The sequence below is a fragment of the Scophthalmus maximus genome, chromosome 16 (genome assembly GCF_022379125.1).
Source record: "Scophthalmus maximus strain ysfricsl-2021 chromosome 16, ASM2237912v1, whole genome shotgun sequence".
Lineage (NCBI taxonomy): Eukaryota > Metazoa > Chordata > Actinopteri > Pleuronectiformes > Scophthalmidae > Scophthalmus > Scophthalmus maximus.
The window spans coordinates 10018458-10042303 of NC_061530.1; the positions used below are offsets into that span (position 1 = coordinate 10018458).

Consider the following 23846-nt stretch of genomic DNA (forward strand, 5'->3'; position numbering starts at 1 on the left):
ATAAGGGTTGAAAGGATTGAAGTCTGAGGGCTGAAAGGCTGTGAGGGGATCAGCAGAAAAAGTGGAATAGGAGCACTAAAAGATAAAAGAAGGGGCTTGATCGCCTTTTACGCAGAATTACTGCCACCCCTCCTTAAAAAGAGGATAGAAAACATTTAGACACCCCAGACAATGTATGTCAAATAAGATGTTATTACTATTTTACTCAACTGCCAAGAGAGTTGACACGTCATTTTGAAGAATAATTCCATGGAGCTGTATTTTCTCTCCATTTTGATGTGCCTTTTCTCTCCATAATTGCTCAGTAATAAGCCATGTTTACTGAGTTTCTCTTACTCCTGCATTCAGCTGTTATACCACTGGATTCCTCTGAGCGTGCAGCAAATGAGGTTATGGTATGAAGAACATTAAGTGCAAATTTAATGAGGATACTGTCCAATATATATATACGGCATATCTTAAACCGTACATGACAGACTATGTCTGACTTTTATTTCCACATGTTGCTGGCTAAGCACAAACAAAATGTTGCTCTTCAAAACATAATTGGCTTTTCCAGTTACTTTTACCTCGTGATCCCTTTTATGTTTTATGATGCCACACATTGTTAAAGTATTCCTGCTGCCTCAGTTTTGCAACCTACCAGCTGATCATTCACCTGCCTCTGGACCCTGACTGGACACTTGTTGGTCAAATAAATGGATTTAGTTACACTTTGAACAAGAAAACCACAGAAAGTCCGCCTGTAATATGTGCCTGGTTTCTTTCCTCTTGGTATTCCTAATCAGTTTATCAAAGTACCATGTTTGTGTTAGTGAATGATTATGCCATATGGAAATGAAACTATATATGTCTGTAAATATATTTGGACATTTTATTGAGACAGTCTATTTGAGTTTTGGGATAGAAGATGCAGAAGACACTCCATAAAGTGCATCCAAATCCCAAATTGTCTCTCCACCTGTGAATTGTGTTGTTATTATTGTGTTTTTAAGCTACTCAGATTGAAGTGGTGACCGAATGACGTCATAAAGGAGGATAATGTTTAGATGAGTGATTTCCTCCCAAGGCAATGTCATAAATCTTATTGAAATCTTGATTTCTTATAAAATTCTTCTGATGAAGATTTGCTTTACTTCTTCAGTAAAAGATTGGCTGGAATTAGAAACATTTATTTTTTAACACTGTTGATTTGTTTTTTGACCATTTACTTAATAGTCGCAGCTCATATTTCTCAGCTTCATGTCAATATTCAGGTATCTGAAATTGTATTTATAACCGATTGGTGTTAGTCAGAAGTCAATCAAAGTGTCTTTTAACCTTGATACTGTACCTGCATGACTGCAGTAAATCAATTCATATTGTTTTATAATGTTGAATTGATCCTTGTTGTTCTCTAAATTGAAATCCAATCTTAAACGGAATGTCTTTGATGGTGGAATAAATGTTGTTTCTGCTGATAAGGTGCGTCTCTCTGCACATGATAAAGCTGTAATCCTAATGATGCTGACATTTTACTTCTGAGGTAAGTGATAACGAGAGATAACTCACACAGATTTACACAAAGTCAGGGCATAGGGCCTATTATGATTCACTGCAACAGACTGAGTTAACTTTAGCCAGTCAAACAAGTGAATTAACACAGAAATGACTACTTTGATGCGACCTCTTTAAACTCCACTGATTGAAGCTGAGAAACCTCTGCTTGATCAGAACCTCGATTCAATCTTTTCAAATGAGTGGTCCTTGTCAGGTCAAGGGAGAAGGAGCCATTATCACCTCGCAGCAAGGGTCACAGTTAGTTCATTTTTGGATTATCGGATGCAGACTGTGCTGAGATCTGCCACAATCGGGAAGTCATCTCAGATATCTATCAAACTATATGGCTTCTATTCCTGTAGACACACTTGCTGACGCCTTTGGAAACGTGAGGCACGTATGTCGAGCACGTGTTCGTGCCCGAGTGGTTATGGCTGCTTATTGACAGCAACGATGCACTGTGATGAAGTGATCACGCAGCAGGGGGCATGTCAGAATTTTCACACATTCACCTTTGAGGCTGATGATGCCCGGTCACATCAAAGTCAAATCAGAAAAACCAACTATATGTTTATAAAAGTGTGAAGAAAGGGATGTGTTATGCCAAAAAATATTTAAAATATTGGATGAGCAAAAAAAAAGAATACTTGTTCTGCTGGAGAAAAGGGCAGCAGGTGCCTGGATTGGAATTTGCAGTTGTGTGTACGCAGAGACAATCAAAGTGTGTGTGTTTGTGTGTGTGTGTGTGTGTGTGTGTGTGTGTGTGTGTCTCCTGTACAATGCAGTCTTCCTGCAGTCTCTGGCACAATAATTGAATTTGTCTTTTCCTTTAATGGAATTCTGTGGAGTGTGAAGAGGCTGTGATATCCTAGAACATCCAATCTTCACAAACAGGCATATGTTGCACACCATTGGACATGGATGCTGCGGGGCGGTGTTTGTGTGTGTGTGTGTGGGGGGGGGGTTGGGGGGGGGGGTTCAATAGGTTATAAGATGACACAAAATACATAGTTTGGCACACCCTTGGCATTGAATAACTTAAACTCCATGGACTCAACTGTTATTATCTCAATGTAATCACTTGCCCTCCAAAAAAACAAGTGATAAGACTAAGAGTGTCAGCAGTTATCCTCTGAAGTAAGATAGTGAAAAGTGATTAGATGGTAGAAAATGACATCACAATGGAATTTGAGTATTTGACAAAGGCCAACAGGCTGTTATGGCAAATAGGACTTGGACATGGGGTGATCACTGAGGGTCACTGTTGAGAGTAGGTTGGTGATAGAGGCATACAGCTTTCATCCACATTTGTCCTGTTTCAATCTGTACAGTGTTGATTGAATCATTAGGCCATAACTTCAATTATTAATTTCCTTTTCTTTGCTACTGTCATTAAGGGATTTAGAAGGAATCATTGCTGTCTCTCCCTATGTGTGAAACTGACGCTGACAATTTTTCTTCACTCCTTTTTGTTGAACCTTGTAGGCTGTGCAATATAAACCTCCATGAATCTTATTTAATTTGTGAATGTTGGTGAAATGCATGCTATGTAATTCCCAGCATAGCTCCATCCAACATTGAATTGATTATAGGTATACTTAATATTAACATAACAGGAGTAACTGTGCAAGTGTGCAGAGGTTTAAATTATTACAGACCAGTGATTTCTACATCCGACAAATAGCTAAACTGCGAAGCTGGTTTGCCACAACCAGGCTACATTCATATGCGAGAAAGGAGACATCAAAATATCATCATTCTTGCTTTGAGTAATGGAGTGATTTATTTAAAAATTTCAGCTGTCAAATTAGATACAGCAGCGACGGCTGTTTGTCTTTATTATTGCTACAAAGATAACTACACTTCGTGTTTGATATTTCATGTGAGTGAAAAGGAATAACTTCTGCCAAACACCTCAGCTAGATGTAATTGAAGATGAAGTCATGTTTCACTACTTGCAATCCCAGCTGGGTTCCTACTCGGATAGTTTGGCTGCGTAAACAACACCATAAACAGCAGTGTGCTATCCCCTGTCCTGACTGATATGCCTGCAGCATGGGGGGGGGGGGGGGGGGGGGGGGGCAGTAGGAAAATACCTTTGCAGACAGTTCAAGATAAACTAAATTAATTTGTTTATTTCTGGAGATTTTTTCGAGAATGTGACTTTTCCCAATAATGAGATTCCAGAGGATCAAAAACAAGCTACCAGACAAACAACTGAACTGAAGTTCACATTTGAGGAGAAAATGGTATAATGTCTGAGGTCAATGAGAAGGCAGGAAGGTTAGTATAGAGTGTGCTTCCTTTCCTCAGTTGCAGTAGGTGTCTCTACTTTAGATCATATCAGCAGGTCATGTATGGAGGCTGAGCATAGTGGGTTCCCTGTGAAAATTGTCAGCTGCATTATATCATGCACAACAACTAAAAGCAAAGGACAGAAGTATTTATCAATACCAGGGACTACTGAGAAAGTTTAATGCTGCATAACACAAACACACCAGATACAGAATTCATGCATAAAAATCAATAAGAATCTATTTATCTATGAGTTTCTTCATTCCAATAAATGGAGAGTTTGTTGAACTTTGGTAAAAGGATATAATAAAATGGAAATATTTACAACAGTAATCAGTGTTATCATTATTGTAAATGGAAAATCTCAATTTGCAACCAAGTCACGTTGTCCATATATGTGGATAAAAATTACATGGAAAATTAATTATTAAAATATTAAAACAACGTGACTGGAGATGGCGCTGAATCAAAGAGAAACGTTCAATGAAGACATAAAATAATCAGTTCCTTATCAATAGACAAGGATCCTGTTGATTATGTGGTAAGAACTACGACAGACTGAACGGCACATCCTGGAGCAGAAATCCACTGCAACTATCAGTCATATCCAGTCTGACAGAAAGCTTGAATTACTCTCAAGTAGGGTTAAAAGAACACAAGCTAATTATTTTCTTGGTCGACGTTTGAAAAAAACAAAATTAGGTTATTGGATGAGTTGGATTTGATTTCCACAGCATTTGGATTCTCCAAAGCCGAGGTTTTATGGAGGAGGAAGAATCCCTTCAGAACATGAGAGAAAACATTTTATTTTTCAAACTCTCCTCAAAGCGTCATTACAATGCGGCTGCAGAGAGGTCATTTTGATGTAATGGAAGTTTAATGGATGAACCTGAGTGTTAAAACCATGTTCATTGTCTAAGTTGAGTGAGTTTTAGGACAGTGACCTGATGATGGTGCTAGCAGAAAGGTTATGGGTTAACTTATAGTCCTGTGAGGGTCATAGTCAAAATTTGTTCATTTCAATAATCACAGTATGTTAAATTTGGCGGTATGGGACCTCCCTGGCCTTCCAAGTGAATACGGGGAAAGCATGAGGTGTAGGGAGAGCACACCTCCCTACCCTTCCATGAGCCTTCATAGAAAATTAGGCAAAGAGAGCAGCAACTTAAGACTCCAGCACAGAACAGAGCAGGCAACAGTGACAGCACATGACATTGACTAGGTCAGATGGAGCATCAAAAGGAGGTGCTGGGGCGGAGGCGACTTGTGAAGTGGCTCGCAGTGAAAACAGGAAGAGGAGGCATCAGCTGAGCCGTCAGCTGATATGGGCTGGCACAGAGAACTCATACTGTCAGCTGATGTAGTTGATCGTGTCTGAGCATGACTTTGTGGCCCGCCTGAACTAATGCTAAGCTCAATATGTGGCAATCTTTCCACATCTAGTTGTGGAGCTATTTCACTGACTACTACACATGTCAGCCTTGTGTTTAAAAAAGATAACCCTAACCCTCAATAGTTCCAATAGGATAAGTCTGGTATTATTAGGATTCATTCTTTATGAGAGTCAGAAAACCAGAAATATGGCGCACGCATGGTGCTGCTGTCAAAAACTGGAACCGGGCCACTGTGAACACTGTAAACCGTAAACACACATAACAACAACCAAGAATGCTGCTGAGCTCCAGATGTTTTAACAGGATATCCTGAACAACACAAAGCATTTTGCAATCATTCAACAATGATGCACTTAGAAGGGAAACATCATCCAGGCCTGCTGCTACATCATCATCATCCTCAGAGCATTTCTCTACACAGCACTGACCTCTAGTGGAGTTTATGAATAACACAAGTGACTGTCATACACTCCCCTGGTTTCATATAACAGATCCCAGAAATCCCAGTGGATGTGAACCTTGTGCAGCCCTGCCAGGTGTGTGCGCTGCCAAAAAGTGATCGTCTGCCACAAACTGATTTCTTGTGGTTTTTGGCAGGTGATATACTGTGTTTTATGGGTTGTATGACCCATTGAAAGTTAATTCAACAGGTGAAAATATGCATGGGTTATAATCTGAGACAGAGCAGGTGAAATAATGCAGTTATAAGGATAGTTGCAATAATGTCTTCATTTCATAACACAACCCATTCCCATATATCGTCATGTTAATCACAGCGCAGTCCTTTTAGACAAACCTTAAAAGCAATAGAGTCGTATTTACTGAGAGCAAACAGCATGCCCGATGACGTCACACGAAACATTCAAGTTTCACAAAGACATATCTCTGATATTACTGCGGACGTATACGTCATAACTTTAATATCTCTATAAAGTTATGTAATGAGAGTTTGATGCACATGAAATCAGTTTCTGGCAGACGATCACTTTTTGGCAACACACCGGCAGGTGAGCTGCAACAGAAAAAAATCTGTACCCTGCGGAGATTCCGCGTTCACCAACACCGCCCCGCCCCTCCCCGCCCCGCCCCGCCCGTCTCGACCGACCGGCGGCAGAGAAGGAAGCCTCACCTCAGGTAGCGTGGAGTGTGAAGGGGCTCTCTGATCGACGATGGGAGAGACGACGGAGCAGAAGAACTTCTCTGAAGCTGTTACTCAGATGTTACAAGCGGCGCCAGGAGCCAGGAAACACCTCGTCGATAACCACAGCAACCTCCTCCGAGTGGCAGACTACTGCGAGAACAATTACCTCCAGGTGAGAGAAACGAGTTCAAAAGAACACCAGACTTGCTTATAGAATAACTTGGTGATGATCTAGTTTTTTTAAAAGATTTTGAAGCATATATAACATGTCCTGATTTATATATATATAAATGTTGTTATATATTGTTATATTATTGGTGTGTGTGTGTATATAACAACATTTATATGTGTATATATATATATATATATATATATATATAAATGTTGTTATATATTGTTATATATATTGTTGTGTGTGTGTGTGTGTGTGTGTATATACACACACACAACAACAACACATATATATTATTGTATATATATATATATATATTGTTATATATTGTTATTCTGTAGGCAGATGATCCACACAAAGCTATTGAGGAAGCCAAGGCCTTGGCTACCCAGGCTCTGGCCAGTGTGAGCTACCAGGTCCACGGTCTGGCCAGCAGTGTGCTGAGGCTGCTGGACTCCCAGGCCACGCAGGTCAGAGCCATGGAGAGCTCGGTCAACCTGCTGTCACTGGTGAGCGAGCGAGCGGCTACTTTCACCTGCAGAGAACACCTGAGCTCTCTGCACGACACACCTACTCTGTCCGCACACCACTGCTGAAAGGAAAACAGCAAGTCCACAGGAGGTGGCACCATTGTTGTTTGGTTTGATGCGAATGACTCAATAATGAACTAACTAGTGATAAGAGTTCATTTAGAGGTGTGTTTGATTTTTTTAACAAGAAACAGTCCCATGCAATTGTGTGGTAGGTCAGTAATTAATTGTATGCAAATCAAAAGATAATTGCTAGAAATGTCCACCCGTCCATCCAGGGGTGGGGGGGTACACCCTGGACATGTCGCCAACCCACCATTCACTCTCACATTCACACCTATGGTCAATTAGAGAAAAAAAAGATTGTATATTTTCTTCACTTGTAGCTACTGCACACACCATCCCTTTTAATCTGTGGTCTTTTTTGTTTTTTTACTTTTTGCGCTGCAGTAACTTTATGAGAGCAAGTAGGTAAAGTTTTATTTATAAAGCACATTTCATTCCAGGTGGGAAGCACAATGTGCATGAGTGGCCATGGAAGTTGCAACCACAAAACTATGTGGAAAGTGAAAGGCTAAAACATTTGACACACACAGATTTAACCAAACATACAAATTAAAATGTATAAAAAAAAATCGGATTAAATTAAAGGCACCTTCCCCAGTTTTCATGGAGAACAACCGGATGGACTGTTCCAGTTGACCTGAGTGACCTAGCTGGCTCATGGCTCACAAGCAAGTAGGAGAGATGCTGAGGTGCCAGACCATGTACGGCATTAAAAACAAGCATTAACATTTCTAAATTAACACTAAAACTGACTAGAAGCCAGTGCAACGACGTCCGTACAGGTGTTACATGGTCATATTTCCTTTTTCTAGTCAAAACTCTGGCTGCAGCATTCTGGAGAAGCTGCAGACGGTGAATATGTTATGGGACATCCATGCGTGCAAGCGCATTACAGAAGTCTAGCTGACTGGAAATAAAAGAGCTGCACTTTGAAGGGAAAAGAGTGACGTGAAAAGTGAGTTCTCCTGTAGTGTACATTGAGGCTGTTCACTCTGTGTGCACCAGGCTGCGTCTATCCACCTTGAGAAGGTGGCAAGGAGAGAGATCGGCGTTTACACCACTGCCAAAGACAAGAGTCGCTCCAGGTTCGTGACCCTGCTGCCCTCAGGCAAGGAGCCGGAGAAGAGCTACTCAAGAGTGCCCATATCGTACTCCATCCTGGACTCCATTGGACACTGTTTTCAGGTAAATTGAATATTGAATTGCAAGAGAAAACTGAACGCGGCATTTGAGTCCACACATAATAATAACCATAATACATTTCATTTATAGAGCACTTTTCATTGCTAAAAGCAATCTCATTATGTTTATTGTGATGTGATATGTGCTATCCCCTCATTTTTTCACGTTCATTCATCTTCTCCCCTCAGGTCTGTGAGGAGCAGCCCAGGATGAGAGCAGACAGCATACAGAGCACTGCAGACACCATTGTGTACGTATACCCTTTTCCCAGTTGGCCCTTTTTATGGCAACACATTAATTATAATTACACTTTACAAGACAGGTACTAATCATTATCATATGGAGATAATATCTAACATTAGTCTCTAATTGATTCTGCAGAAATAGTTTGACATATCAGAAATACGTTCGTCCATTTTTCTAACGCTTAGATAAGAAGATTGATTCCTCCCACATTGTCTGTCTGTTGAACAAAAAGCTTAGCCTGGTCACAAACAGCTCTGCTTTCCCACCAGCATTTCTAAACAAAAAATCAAGATGTGAAACCTACATATTGTGGTTTTACAGGTGATGCTCGGAGCTCCGACACGAAACCTCCAGTAAAATGCCAAACTGTCATTTTTGTCACATTTGCTTTTGAAACAGATGAAACTAGTGAGATAGAACCTGTAGATTACTGAGGTTTAGAGGTCTGGCCAGAGCCGGACTCTCTGTTTCCCCTTGTTTCCAGTCTAAGACTGTTATATATTTACTGTACAGACATGACAGTGGTGTCAATCCTCCCATGCATCTTTTGGCAAGAAAGAGTGTCAAACTATTCCTTTAAGGGACAGTAGTTGTCACTCTCAGGATGATAGTATTGCCCACGGTAGCTGAAGGTCCATTTTTATTTGTGTCTCGTATGCAGAACTGGTCTCGGCATCGCTGTGGCTCCGCCGTCGGTCCCCACCTTGCAAGCTGTCACCAACCCCACCAGCGACAGCCTGCCTCCCCCTCCTCCCCCTGCTTCGGACGTGGACCCCAGTATGCCTTCTCCTCCACCACCACCTCCCCCTTTCTCCATGGACAATGGCCTCCCCCCTCCGCCCACCTTGACCTCACCCACAAGTCTACCCCCACCTCCCCCTCCACCATCAAATGGTTTCTACGTGCCTCCGCCTCCCCCCGTAGCAGGAGGTGCCCCAATTCCTCCTCCACCACCCCCACCTCAAACATTATTTGGAGCTGGTACTCTTCCCCCTCCGCCTCCTCCTCCACCAGTGTCAGGAGCCGCGCCGCCTCCTCCTCCTCCTCCTCCACCGCCCCTTCATACTGGCACATCAGGTACTGTGCCACCTCCCCCTCCCCTGTATTAAAAAACAGGACAGTTCAGGTTGATGGATGAGTTCACTTTGACAGAGTCAAGCAGTCAACACGTCTGAGCAGACGTGCTGGGTCCATGAGATGGATGTGTAAAACATTTTTTTCAGGCCCTGTTTTGAGATCAACATTTTGTGTAAATAAAAGCTTGGAGAAGTCTGTGTATTGGTTTAACCTTCAGCTGTTTCCTCTGTGTTGAATGGCACATTATGAGCCCCAAATTATATTTTTCTCTGGGACAGAAAATCCTCCTTCAAAGCAAAAAAAATTCTGCTGTGTTGAATGCTGCTCGCATGTTTCAACAGCCCCTTGACTGCATTCCTAAGAAACAAGCTGCAACAAGGATTCTTGCTTTTTATCTGTTATCCTCTATTTCACTCTGTAATGCAAATTTCCCTACCGTATGACATTGTTGTGTTATTACAATGTTTCTTAATCAGTAAGCGTCGCCTCAAAAGTGGCCTTTAGCCCGACACTCTCTTTTCACAGAGCCGCGATGATGATGATGATAAGTAGTTTTGCGTCACTGGCTGTAACGTTGGGCAGTTGTGCTACTTTAAACAGGTCAAGGAGGCTATAAAATGTCTGTTGCAAGTCAACACTCTGCTTAACCTGCACCAAATGGCTGATACTTGAAGGTAAGCTTTTCATTTTCAGCATGGAAAGTGTCAGATTAGTCAGGGACAACTTGTTCACACTTGTTAAGTCATTTGCTTTGCTGTACCGTGTTCCCTTCTGCTCAGTGAGGCCTGAAATAGCAGCAGCCTGATCAAACAAGGCCCATTATTTTGTATTCATTCAAAAAAGGAAAGGAAACCTTTCTCACCTTCTTTTAACTTTAACTGATCCCAATTTAAATTGTTATTTTTTATGCAATATGTAGCAACAGCCTTTAATGTTGTGCAGCTTTATCTTTGAACTGTCGTGTATACAGGCCTCCATACAGGGTACAGCACTGCTTGGTATTTGTTCACATCCATACATTTATTATATTGCTTGATGACATTACTCATATAGATATCTTGTCAGTTGCATGTGTTCTAGATCTAAAGATAAACTTAAAAATGGTTTGCAGGGTTGTCTTTCTTTCGTCAGCAGCAACCCAGCGGCGTTAACTCTCTGCACTGTGATTAAATGTCTCTTCTCTTTTTCCAGCTCAGACCCACATCCTACCCAGGCCCACCACCGCCATACACAGACCCTCCAGCTTACTCAGAGCAGCCTGATCCTCCTCCCATTCCACCCGCTGCACCTTAAAATGCTGTCTCTAGCCATGTCACAATTTACTTTTTTATTACCCAGTGGGTTTATTGGATCAAATAAGAGTTCAGGAGGGGTGTGAGATTGTGAAATAAAAGTTCAGAAGTAACTTCAAAACATTTGTCGGCATTGGTAAACCTGTCTGCATGAGAATGACATTTTTTTGGTGGTTATTATCAACAGTGATGTTACATGGAGCTCAAAGCAGAAAACAATGAAACAGAAAGTTATACCGACGTGACATGTATATGTAAAAATGTGCACAGGTCTTCTACAGTCAAAGTTACGAGTGAGTTTTTAATTCCAGCTTTACCTATTGTAAATGCTTTTAATGTGTCACATTTTGTCAATCCTACTCCTGTAACCTCAAAGTTCCCTTTTCACAAATTTTATTCACAGCAGGAAGCTCTGAAGCCACAGCCGCACCCTCAGACTTTGAAGGTCTTTCTGAACATTTCTAACATCAAAATCTTTTATTTGAGCCCATGTGGGCCACGTGGTTAAATATTTTTATTTGGGACATATGTGTATAGAACTTATCTACCTGGAAACAATCCACTATGTGGAAATGGGTGTCTTTATTTGATAAAATCATATGTACCGTATGTGCAGTATTTACCTGTGTGTTATGACAGAGATAGCAAATAAAATATCTATGTATAGAAATTAGTAGTTTACATGTTTAAATGATACTAAGGTGACTTAATAGTGTATGTCATTTACAAAATTAAGCAATTTGTGAATAAAGTTAATTTAAGGGAAAAAGGGAAAATACTTTTTTGGGGGGTCAGTCCACATTATGCTAAGAAGTTAGCCACCACTTTTCAGGTGGAATATGAAAATTGTTGGCTATCTTGACAAAGTTTGTATTAGAAACAGGGCGACAGACAGAGAAGCGTTTGTGACAGTACATGGTGAATGATTTTGTTCGACATAAGAAGTATGCAAGATGCAGAGCACACCTGTGGGTCCTGTGTCTTTAAACAAGACAATAATGCTGTAAAAGCTCCTCAGGTTGTGCACTTCCCTAAGTGACACATTATCCTTTGATTGCTACCCACAGGTCAGCACAGTTTTTGGATATTTTGATAAGGTAAGGTCTCACTGTATGATAAGAATCCAGTTATCATTTCATTCCGTTTCATCTGTGTTTATTTGTGAAATCAAATTCACACGTGAATTCACCGATTTTTAATTTACGTGGTCACGAGCGGCAGATTTATAGGATGAAGGTCCACCGTCAGTTGTTAAACTCAAACATTACGCCGGTGATTCATGCTCCTTTACATGCTGCTAACAAACTGATTCCACTTTTCCCGCTGTAACACTGCTGAGCGGTTTTTCTGTGTTTTTTTAAAATGGCATTGTTGTTCGTGAAACCCTGCAGGGTCACTATAGGTCACAACCCTGTCATTGGTTGGGTGGTATTTGATCTCTCATGTACTTGTTCCTGTTTGGCTTCTATAAACTGAGATGACACCTGACACACTGTGACTGAGCCACTGCTTACTTCTTCTTCTTTGTAGTATTCTATTGTATATTTGGTACAATCTGTACATAATGGAGATGTTTTTGCTGGCTTGTTTGAATTTAATCAAATTCAAACCTATCATTTGAAAGTCCATAATATGTCACATAATTGGTCTAATCTGCCACACTATATATCCCTGTTTTCCACAGTAATGTCATCATATTGATCTAATCCCAGCCATGACTGTGGCACTGAATATCTTTCAATACATGTAAGTAATCAAAGAAAAAGACAAATTAATCTCTCCAGGAAGGGGGATTACTGACTAGAGATGTAAAATAACCTTGAAATGATTGGCCCAGATTCCCAGCCTTGGTGATGTCCATAGCTGTGGTACTCCTCTGCTTCTATCTGCAAGCGAAAAAGAAAAGAGCAGCATACGACATCACCACAACAGCGACGCAGGGTGACAACGCTGCTTCAGCACACAATGCGGTTTCTCTGGAAGAAGATGCAGTAGAAGTGAACAGACATCACGACAGACTCCCTCCTCGCTACAGCACTGTGGAGCACCCGCCTCCATATTCACTGGTGCGTGAGCTCACTCCAGAGTCGGCCACCGTCACTGGAATCACAGCACACATACACAATTAATCCGCTGGCCTGTTCTTGAGGAATATCGCTGACACATACAGTAGGAGTATCTTTTACATCCGTTATGTTCGCTCTGTCATTCTGTTCTCTGCCTTGCTTAATTTCGCGTCACACAAAGATGAACATGGGTAATCTGACTGAGTTGAGAAACCATATTGTTTTGGAAAAGAGCGACAATCAGAAAAAAATCTTTTTCACTTTCTGGTCGAGACTTAAATCAGGAGATTGATATTAGTCTCAAGTTTAAGATACTGGGTAACAATTTTAAAATTCACTGTCACCAAAAGCTTCATACTTTGACTTTGAACTCTCATGCAGATTGACCCCAAGCTGACAACCGTGTGGCCAGTGGGCCTGCTGCCTGCCTACGAGATGTATCCCATAATGCTGCCTCTGGCAACTCATTACTGAATGACACGCGCAGGACCTCTGTATCCAACGCCATCACCCCCACCCACAGACTCAGAGGCTCCTGCAGGCACCCACCAACTGAAGTGTCAACGAACGCTGAGGACGCAGCATGTGCTGCTTCTGTGCATTTATTTAACATAATGTTGTTAAACACTTTCGGTTTAAATTTTCATGTGAACATCAAAACTACAGTGTGTGTACATAGTCGTCGGACTGCATCTACTCAACGGCAGAATCTTCAAAAAGCACCAAGTGTTTCTCTTTGTTATACTATATATTCTTTATTACAATACAGTACTTACAAGGTTTTAGGGAAGATAAAATAAATATCAAATCAGTTTCCAGTACGATTTATTTTTCTAAGAAGGAACATGTACAGTGACAGAAGTGAAATATTCCTTCATGAAAAATAGTGTTTCCTTGGCTTTCGAACCATTTTAAGGCAAAATTAACTAAGAAGAAGCCACTGATAAATATTTTTACTACTTAAAAAATAACCCCAAAAAATGTGGTAATCTCCATCAAGTTGTCTGAACTGTAGTATAAAGTAATATGTTTGTTTTCATCATACAATCAATACATACTGTAGGCTACTTGTTTTACTTCTTTTTTTTTTGTTGCTGTTTTTTTTTACTAGGGTTTAAGTGTTGTCATTGCTACAAATACGACTCAACAGAATCAAGCAGGAAGTAGTTTGACACTGTGATCCAGCTGCTGCCAAACAAACCAAAAACTTTAGACAGGAAATGTACAGTGCTAACCCACATTGAAAAGGAAACGGAGACTGCGAGATTAAATAAAAAAATTCCTCAACAAAGGCTCTGATCTCACTGTGTTTGTATATATATACATATACATATATATATATATATGTATATATATATATATATATATCATTCTAAGTAGATGTATTGCACGTATATGTTTTTGTTTATCTATTGCTGTTAATTTTTCAAATGGTTGGTGACTTACAAGATAAAGCACATTTCTGGACGCATACAATCGTACTTTATGACCAATGGTGAAATAAAGAGAATTTAGTACAAACATGACATTTGGTATCTTTCCTTACCAATTTGCCCTACTGATCCGATGTAAACGTTACACTACATGAAATAATTAAAATTCGGAAACTCCAACAGAGCACTGTCGCCTGCAAAACATACCTGTTACTCTAAGTCTATTTCCACGTTTATGATAAAACTCTCACACACACACACACACACACACACACACACACACACACACACACACACACACACACACACACACACACACACACACACACACACACACACACACACACACACACACACACACACACACACACACACACACACACACACACACACACACTATTGCAATAAACCTCTAAATCCTTCTCAGCAAATATCAATATATTTTTCCCCAATTCTGACAAATAAAATACAACTTGACATTAGAGCTCAACAGCGGAACACTAAGTTTGTACAAAAACGCTCCACATGAGGCTGGTCGTTCGCGCTCAGCCCTTCACAACAGACTTCCACCACCGACGACTGCTGCGACACTGCCCCTTCTGCACCTGCGGATTTCAAATAGCTGTACGACCTTTGACCTGCGGCTCTGGCACCTTGCTGGTGGGCTCTTGCGACTTTCAGAAGACCCAGCTGACGGGCACCCACTGCTGCTCCATTGACAGTTTCTCCAGTGCCAACCGTAGACTTCGGAAAGCCGCCTCGAGGCCGTCGTTTATGATGCAGAGGTCGAAATAATGTCCGTAGGCTCTCTTGATGCGCTCACTCTCGTCCACCGTCCTCTTTAGTTCAGAGTCCTGCAGGGAGAGAGTCAGTGGGAGGGGCAGCACAGTGAGATGGTTAGGTGGTAATAAATGTAATGAGCAGGCAATTACTTGACTGAAAGAGCAAGTAAACAGGAAAAAGTAGTTTGCATGTAACTAACTTTTTTCCTGTTAGCATGGCTCCAGACTGAGTAAATCACATTAGACCTTGCAGCTGGTATAGCTCAGGCGGTTACAACGCTGACTTTGGTAGCGAGGGTCGGGGTTTGATTTGCGGTCAGGGCATAATATCCAGTGTGGCCCCTTAATGCTTCTTGCCTATCTCTGATATGTGTCGAAAATTGATGATGGTAAGTTGCTTTGGACAAACGCATCAGCAAAATGAATGTATTGCAATGAATGAAGAACTTCAGTATTTAAGATACAATTAACTAACTCTTTCACTGTAAAAAAGAGGACCGTCAGCTTTTAAAGGAATAGTTCGACATTTTGGAAAATGTGCTTATTTGCTTTCTTGCTGAGAGTTACGTTGATTGATACCGCTCTCGTTTCTGTTCAGTACATATAACTGTAACTTTGAAGAGTCTCCTCCGGACATTTGGGAAATCTTCCAGGCCAAATAGTCCCGAATTTTTATATCTTGTATATCTTGTTTTCAAACAAACATGATATATTGTTTTAAATGGTGAGCCTTACAGATTCTGGCAGGTGGACTTTTCACCTTGGAACAGAGCCAGCCCAGCTGTCTCCCCTATGTTTCCAGTCTTGTGCTATGCTAAGCTAACCAACTGCTGCCTGTGTGTTTACGGTACACACAATGAGTGTGGAATCAGTGAATACATTATCTGAGTGTTGGACTATATTTTTTTCAAGAACTCACCGTTAACTGTTTTGTGATCACTCCTGTCTCAATTGCTGACCGATTCATGGCTTTGAGAACCTCAATGTCTGGGGCTTCAATGAATACAACATAAGGCAGGAACTCTGATGTCCGCAGGACTTTGATTGCCTTTGTTTGGGGAAAAAAACAGAACTGATATGTAGATGAGGAAGTTCAATCACTGCATTGCTGCACGCAAGCATTGAGAAAAGCAGAAACTGACACACAATTAAAAATCTTTGCCTGATTGTACCTCAGAGGCAATGAGCTGTGCATAATTGCTTTGAATAAGGAATTTTAATCTTCAGTCATTTACAGTGGAAAACCATAAAAGATAACCACAGAAGCAAGACATGAAGGCAGAGAGGAAGTGAGGGGAGATGAGAGTCAATCCTCTACCTGTGGGTTGACGTCCAGGATGCAGATCTTCGCTGTTTCTATCACCTCGTGTATGGAGTTGATCTTCGTCCCGTACAGGTTCCCGTCGTACTCGCCATGCTCCAAGAAACGGCCACTTTTAATGTCACACTCCATTTCACTGCGGCTCATGAAAGAGTACATCTGGCCATCCCGCTCATCCACCTTTGGTTTTCTGGACGTAACTGAGGAGAAAAGATAAACACAATGACTAAAGTGGAAGAAAATATCTGAATCGATTAAAAAATCAAACTTGAACAGTGAGACTGTAACTAAGAAGACAAAAACAAATGGCAGCACTCACAGGGCATGGTGGTGCCATACCGCTGGGGATCGGAAACCAGCAGCTTGTTCTTAAGACTGCGACGGCCGACCCCCTGTGCACCAATCAGAACCAGTGTCTTCCTCCTAAATGGCGGGACCTTGGCAACCTCTTCATAGATCCGCAGCTCATGCCGATCGAATTCTAGTGAGAAACCAGCAAAAAGGGCGATCAACGCTGTAAACTGCAATCATCCTGTCCAGCTCCGTTCAAGCGAGGGCAAAACAAGCTGTGTTGTTATAGATTTTTATACCTGCATTCTTTGTGGTCAAATACATCATCTTTTTTTTCTTCTTGCCGCCCATCCCAGCACACAGAGGACCTGAGACAGACAGCGACACACAAAACACAATTAAACCTCCAGCCCTGGTGCTGGTCTCTGCAATCCACTTCAACACAGCCCCTGATGAAATGATACAAAATATCCTATCAAGGTGAGAGCTCTGCTGGTGTCACACGTGTTATGGGGAGACAGCACCACTAGGTGGCAGTGTGCACTAATATTGATGCACCAGTGCAATGAGTCTGCTGCCAGAGGACACCTGTGACTAGGTCTGTCCAACATGGCAGCTTACTTGGCTGCTGGGTGAGATCTCTCATGTAAAAAGATGGACACATTAACAGTGATGAGCTCAATTGTTAATTTTTCTATGATAAAATTCAACGCATCAAGCTGGAGCCAGCTACAATTGTGACAGTGCAAACCTTTAAGCCAGTATTAATCCTAATATGTTTTTCCTCGAATTACGAATTGCATCAAATATTTTCTGACATCCCCTTCCACAAGTATCAAAATTCTTTAATTTAACCATACTTGTGGTCGGTATAGAATGTGGAACACGTGCCAGCAAACAGCTGTGCCCTTCCCAGCTCCAAGGGCAGAACAGTTGGGCTGTCATTTTCCTCCTGAAGTGAAGGGCATGCGGCTGGATGTGACTCACCACCTGTTTTGTTTCTGCTAAGGATTCTGTACCAGGGAGATAAATCTAAAGGAACAGAGGCTCCTTTCACTCCATGTCACATGAGAGATGATTATCGATCGGTTTTGTATTTATGGGGGTCTTATCATCTCCCCTCAACTGACACTCCTTCACAGGGAGGGCTGTTTGTGAATGTCAGACCCTGCAGCTTAATAACCGGCAGATTGGATCAGGCCGCCTGAGTCACGCTGCTGCTCATTACCAGTTCTCCAGTGCTCGCTGACGGAGTAACAGACTGGCGGAGAGGTGAGAGGAGGATGAGCGGCCGGCGCCAGATGAAAATGCTTGCATGATACGGAGAGGAACAGATGTTGCCTTTGTTGCTGGTGTGTTTGTGCAGCGAGGAGTGCGTGTCGAATCTGCATAGTGAGTAGTGCCTCAGCTCTGCCGCGTGCCTGCTGAGAGGTGTACCTGTGGTAGCGAGCTCCAGATCTTTCTTCACAAACGCTTTCCTCTTCTCCTCGAGGAGCTGGCTTGGAATTAGACCTGCACTGCCTCCCTCTATGTGACAGGCCTATGACGAAAACACACACAGACATATACACAGTGATCACATTAACAAGCCAGTGAATAAAAAAAGATTAACATCCACCCTGTTGACTCTGTAGATTGGTACAGTATTTCTACTGTACCAATCTACAGAGTCCCCCAGGCTGGCGGCTCAACTGACCTGCCACCAGTTGAGGTCCTCCTGGTTAAAGATCTGCAGAATGTCTCCACTGCTGAAGCTGAGCCCTGCCTCCTTACAGGGAATCAGGTTGTCATGAGATGGTTCGTAGTCAAAGTGACACTTAACGAAGGCCTAAAATGATGAAGACATTCGAAAGAGAAAACATGTCACACTCCTGAGCTCCTGAGTATATAAATACATAGTTTAATTAGAGAAACTAACTTTGTAATAGGCTACAATCTGATACTTCTGCTTCTGGTGTATGTGACCTGTGGTAGACGGATTGGGCGAGTAAGTGCTCATCGCTACGAAACAGCCTTGCCCACTGTAGGCCTACTCCATCTGTCAGCTCACTTTCCTGACATCTCAAGGCAACAGGATTCAGCTCGTAAACAATACTCAGCATCCCAACTCACACTGACAGGACTAGGAGAGACAGACGGAGAGAGAGAGGGAGAGAGACGGATAGAGGGAGAGACGCCGAAATAAAGAGAGAGAGACAGACAGATAGAGAGAGCGCCAAAACATGTAGCCATGGCAACCATCCCCTCCCCCTGTACTTGATGCCTGCTCTCGTACTGAACTGATGCATGCACACAAAAAAGCCCTTACTGTACTGAGTGTGTGTGTGTGTGTGTGTGTGTGTGTGTGTGTGTGTGTGTGTGTGTGTGTGTGTGTGTGTGTGTGTGTGTGTGTGTCATTCCTCTGTAACGTGGACGCACTTGGACATGCACACACAATCACAGTCTCCATCGTCCACAGGGAGCTGTCAGTTGAGTTTAGTCACCAAGCCACGGCCCGAGCTCCAGGCGTGAAACACAGACAGCTGATTACATTCAGATGGAACTTTCGGGAACAACTTTAATCATCAGCAAGTTCTCGCACAGTGTGACATCCACCTACACCACTCTTAACTATGTGAGCAATGAAAAGTCACTCTTTAACATCACTAACACACAGCCTCCATTAAGTGATGAGTACTTGTACACTATGGTTTCACAAAGTGAAAGTCTTCAGCAGTATTCTGTAGAAAGGTCTATGTGCAGACAGTCTGCAGCTTTTAAATTGTGTGTAGACGCGGTGAGGCTCTTTTCAGTGAATAACCCAAAGAAATGGAAGGGTGCCAAGTATTTATATGAGGGCAATTTTGTTTTTGCCTTTCTGCAAGACTGGCTGTCGCCCTCAGTTTCCACAGGTCTGACCAGCGCAGCAGAAGAACAATATCTGGACACATGAGGTTTACAACAGCTCCATTACTACTCTCTAACACAATCATCCCAGCTCCAGTTTTGGTAGTTTGCATTCTTTCATTTCATTTCATGGATTACACTGTTTCTCTAGAGGCTCAACCCTTGGGCTAATTTATAGCCAAAACAATAACATTACAACAGTGGCACTTGTGGCTCAGTGAGGCAGCACGTAGGCACAGCGGTGCCTTGAGCTACAGCGAATGCTAATGCCATTTTTTTTTTTATGGAAATATGTCCAACGGTCGTTGAGACATTTCACTCAAATGTCAACCTCGCTGGCGCTGGAGGAAAAGTCAGGGGATCATCAAAGTCAGTGGGACACATCCTCTGGGCACCGCAGATATCTGTACCACATTTCAAGGGAATCCATCCAACACAGGCTGAGATAAGTCAGTGTGGACAAAAGCGGTGGACTTTCATTGCTGCCGTGGCTGCAAAGGAATTCTTATCCAGGGAAAAATCACTTTTGAAGATGAAAGTTTATCATCCAGCAAAAAAGTTACTTCGAATACATGTAGAAACTAATCATTTGTTGCACACAAACCCAATCTAGCCACAACTTTTTTAGTTTTAACTGCTCCTCTTCTCTTTAGGCCAAACAGTAATAGAGCCTTGTGCCCAACACTTCTCTGGCTGTATATATTGCACCTTCTGTAAACTAGGTCACATTTTCTATGTGAGTAGCCTCCTCTGGCTCTTATACACCCAGTGATCATTCTAGAGCATACACCTAGAATACTGCAGCCGGAACTCCAAGTACCTTTTCAGCTGTTAAAACAACACTTCACTGAGTCATTTCCTAATATTTAATATTTGATAATGCAACAAACTGAACTTTATGGCCATGGGAGGAAAGGACAAAATCACAAATGATCATGTGAGACTAAAAATGGGGATAACTCTTTTCCCCTTGTTCGTTGACGGTTTTGAAGTTTTGATCCATTATGCATTAGCAGAAAATTACTCTTGCCAAATAGCCAATGTCATCTACAAAGTCCTGCTGTAGAATTAGATATACAAGTCTTGGCACAGCACACAAGGTTACAGTCTGCGGGAAGGATGCCAGAGTGAGCATCACAGTGAGCGGTGCTTATTGACTGATGAAAATGACAGTAACCTCTCAAACTAATCATGACCTTTCTTTCTTTTTTTTTTACAATATTAGGTTTTAATATATTCAGGATCGGTGTCAGAAAAAAAAGGATTTCGCTTTGAAAGAGTGTGAGATTTCGTGCAGAAAAATCACTAAGATAACGTACAAAAAGGGTGACGCAAAGCACATGAGCTATACATACATACATGTATCTGCATGTTTGCATGTACTGAATGCGTGCGTGGAGCAGCGAGCAATGGAGAACGAGAAGAAAGAAAGAGCGAGCATCCAATATACAATTAACTCTATTCTGAGTGAGGGAATATCAAACACCAGCTGCTTATCTGGACCGTAATTTGGAGAGACACAAGTATTAAAGTAAAGCCCTTGGACAAAGATAGAAGAGCGGACAGCTGCAGAGAGGAATTTATTTTCAGAGGCACGATTTATTTTCAGATGCATCTTTCAAAAGAGTGTCTTCACTTCACTTTTGCACCGTTTGTGATGTTGCTCGAATCGAAACAAATGGACTCGCTTTTGCGTCGATTCGTGACATAGTCACATTGACAGGTTGTGGCAAACTGTTTGTCCTTACAAAGGGTGAACGCATTTAGGAACCGATTAGCAGAACCAATATTTAAAAAAGTAATTTTGCAAGTACTTTTGGGATATGAACTGAGTTACAGTTCCCAACCCTGAATAAGTATAAGATTAAGCGCGAGAACGACAGGTGACAGGAGAGACGTTGGCAAAAGATACATTCAACAAAAATATTTGTATGAATAATATACAAAAATATAATAAATATAAATTGCTTACTTAAAAACTGCATTCTCTTACATTGTTTGATTTTCTTTTGCTGATTTGATAACTAAAATATTACATCCATTTGTCTTATTTATGCATACATTTCTTGTTATTTTATGTATTTTGTAAAAGGCTTTGTATCTTGTGAGTGTTACAAAAATTGTACTTCCTTTTTTTATCATTAATAATGTGAAGCACAGTATGTTGCAGTATGTGGCCTACCTGTCTTGTTGTGTGTGGCTCCTGGTAGCTGGGCAGGATCTTCAGCACCACGCTGCCACTTGCCTCCTTCAGCATCTCCTGGAGCACTTTGGGGTCATTGCCCACCTCTTTGCCGTTCACCTCCTTGATGATGTCACCAACGTGGAGCAGACCTTGCTGGTCAATCATGCCCCCATGGAGGATCCTGGCAATCACCAGCTCGCCACTCTCTACCCGAAATGTCACCCCCTGTACACACAGGCACAGTTCAAATACAATACTCATTTGTTAGTCACCAGACATTCGAACATTAGATACTGGCTGCAAAAATATCCAACTGTTCCATCAAGAAGATATTGAGGATTCAATGAAGTCACACACATGACTGTACAAAGAGGGGACAGAGAGTTTGAGGGTAGGAAACCAAAGGGCACCTGGTCTATGGTGTAAAATAACATGTCAACCTAGTGCAAATTCATCACTGCGATTTTGTGCTACTCATTTGTCTTTTAAAAAGGGGCTACAAAATGATCCAATTACACTGAGTGCATGTGCTTCTTCCAAGGCACAAATCATACCATTTATTGTTGAATTTACAATTAACACAAGGAGCTCTACGCTACTATTACCCTGAGCAGACTTACCAGGTGCTCGCCGGACACCTTACGAATCCCAACCATCCTCACTGCGTCCGGAGGCACAGGCTGGTTGTTGAGAGCCGCGTCCATGAAGGAGCAGGGGCTGGGAGGGGGAGTCTCGTAGTTTTTGGACGCCACCGAATCGTGGGTCTCCAGGAGGGACTGTGAGCACAGTTCACAAATGACATGGTCCGTGCAGAGCTATTGTCACATAGTGCACAGACTGTAACATAGACACTACTCTAGCTACAAATCAATTAAACCCATGCAAGAGCAGCATGCATCATTAAGCATGAACATCACTTTGGAAAAGTAATCAAAGGTTTATCACGAGTGCCTGTTAATTAAAGCTACAATTCTCAGTTAGATATAAGCCCCGCTATCCAAACCTGGAAATGCGGTTCCTTCAGGATGCGGGCCAGCTCGTCGGCCGCCTGGCTCCTCAGTGCGAGCGGGTTCAGTTCCTTGAGGATGTCCTGGACCAGCTCTACGTTGTTTTCCCTCACAGCCTCGAGCTTGGGTTCCTCAAATTGCTCATGGGCCTGGGATTTAAGGAAAAGAAAACAGATGTTACTTAGGTCCACATCCCCCATCATCAAAGCCAGGATCCACTGATAAACTGATCACTTGTCTCTGCTTTAAAAGGTTATAAATCCCATCGTATTTGGAAAGGAATTTATAACTTTTATTTCCATCAGTAAATCTTCTCAGTGAGCAGTCAGTGCACACTGGCTGACTAATGATTTCTAATGATGACTTCTGCAGGTTTGTTTGATTTGATTCGCTAACACAGTTAAGGTCACAAGAATACAAAAACAAAAACAGCTAAATGAAACCCAGACCCTGCTACCTGTACTCATAAATCATGACTGAATGACACCAAAAAAAAAAAACAGCAGCACAAACTTGAGTCAAATCGTTTTTTTTGTGTGTGTGTGTGCTGTGAAGCATTAATATTTCAGAGAACATTCATTTTTTACTTTCTCCTCCTCTGCTGCCAAGGACAGAGGAGTCGCTGTGTATTGGACACTGCTTCCACACCTCAAGGTTACAGATACAAAGGAATGACTACATCCTTTTTTGTCTGGTTTTGACTTATTTTGATCTGGAATTTGATTTCTGATATTTCTGTTCTATTTTTGTGACATTTTTTTACAATTTCGCAAAAAGAAAAAAAAAAGGATCTGTACTGCAGTATGATAACTTGATTTACTATACCACCTCACGGTTGAATGCCTCCGGCAACCAGCCAAGTAGAAATTAGGTCTCGATCTCCCCTCCTGTTCCCGAGTTTAGCGGGGTTATGGTGATCTTGAGGAATTCAGTTAAGCTGA

At 41.9% G+C, this 23846-nt stretch overlaps 2 protein-coding genes across 3 annotated transcripts in view; one reads left to right on the forward strand and one right to left on the reverse strand.

Annotated features, from left to right (window-relative positions):
- The first annotated feature begins 6324 nt into the window (after positions 1–6324).
- abi3b (ABI family, member 3b) lies at positions 6325–14526 on the forward strand. The gene is made up of 10 exons (XM_035613421.2): positions 6325–6541; positions 6883–7050; positions 8143–8322; positions 8508–8569; positions 9227–9642; positions 10243–10316; positions 10834–12031; positions 12619–12680; positions 12772–13000; positions 13382–14526. Exons 1-6 carry the CDS (start codon positions 6398–6400, stop codon positions 10287–10289), a joined length of 1017 nt encoding a protein of 338 aa, XP_035469314.2. The 5' UTR covers positions 6325–6397; the 3' UTR covers positions 10290–10316; positions 10834–12031; positions 12619–12680; positions 12772–13000; positions 13382–14526.
- Positions 14081–23846, reverse strand: part of mpp2b (MAGUK p55 scaffold protein 2b) — a 31226-nt gene continuing 21460 nt past the window's right edge. For both annotated transcript variants that reach the window (XM_035613420.2, XM_035613419.2), the window contains 10 exons: positions 22902–23054; positions 22519–22674; positions 21896–22123; positions 18524–18655; positions 18265–18367; positions 17127–17195; positions 16856–17017; positions 16534–16736; positions 16135–16263; positions 14081–15287 (listed from right to left, as the gene is read on the reverse strand). In XM_035613420.2, the coding sequence (XP_035469313.2) occupies positions 15111–15287; positions 16135–16263; positions 16534–16736; positions 16856–17017; positions 17127–17195; positions 18265–18367; positions 18524–18655; positions 21896–22123; positions 22519–22674; positions 22902–23054 (1512 nt within the window). In that variant the 3' untranslated portion in view covers positions 14081–15110. The remainder of the gene's footprint in view (positions 15288–16134; positions 16264–16533; positions 16737–16855; positions 17018–17126; positions 17196–18264; positions 18368–18523; positions 18656–21895; positions 22124–22518; positions 22675–22901; positions 23055–23846) is intronic.

Coding starts and splice junctions, on each gene's coding strand:
- abi3b (XM_035613421.2), top strand. CDS start 6,398: ATGGGAGAGACGACGGAGCAGAAGAACTTCTCTGAAGCTGTTACTCAG. Junction 8,323..8,507: donor CCATTGGACACTGTTTTCAG/GTAAATTGAATA, acceptor TTCTCCCCTCAG/GTCTGTGAGGAGCAGCCCAG. Junction 9,643..10,242: donor CCTTCATACTGGCACATCAG/GTACTGTGCCAC, acceptor TACTTTAAACAG/GTCAAGGAGGCTATAAAATG.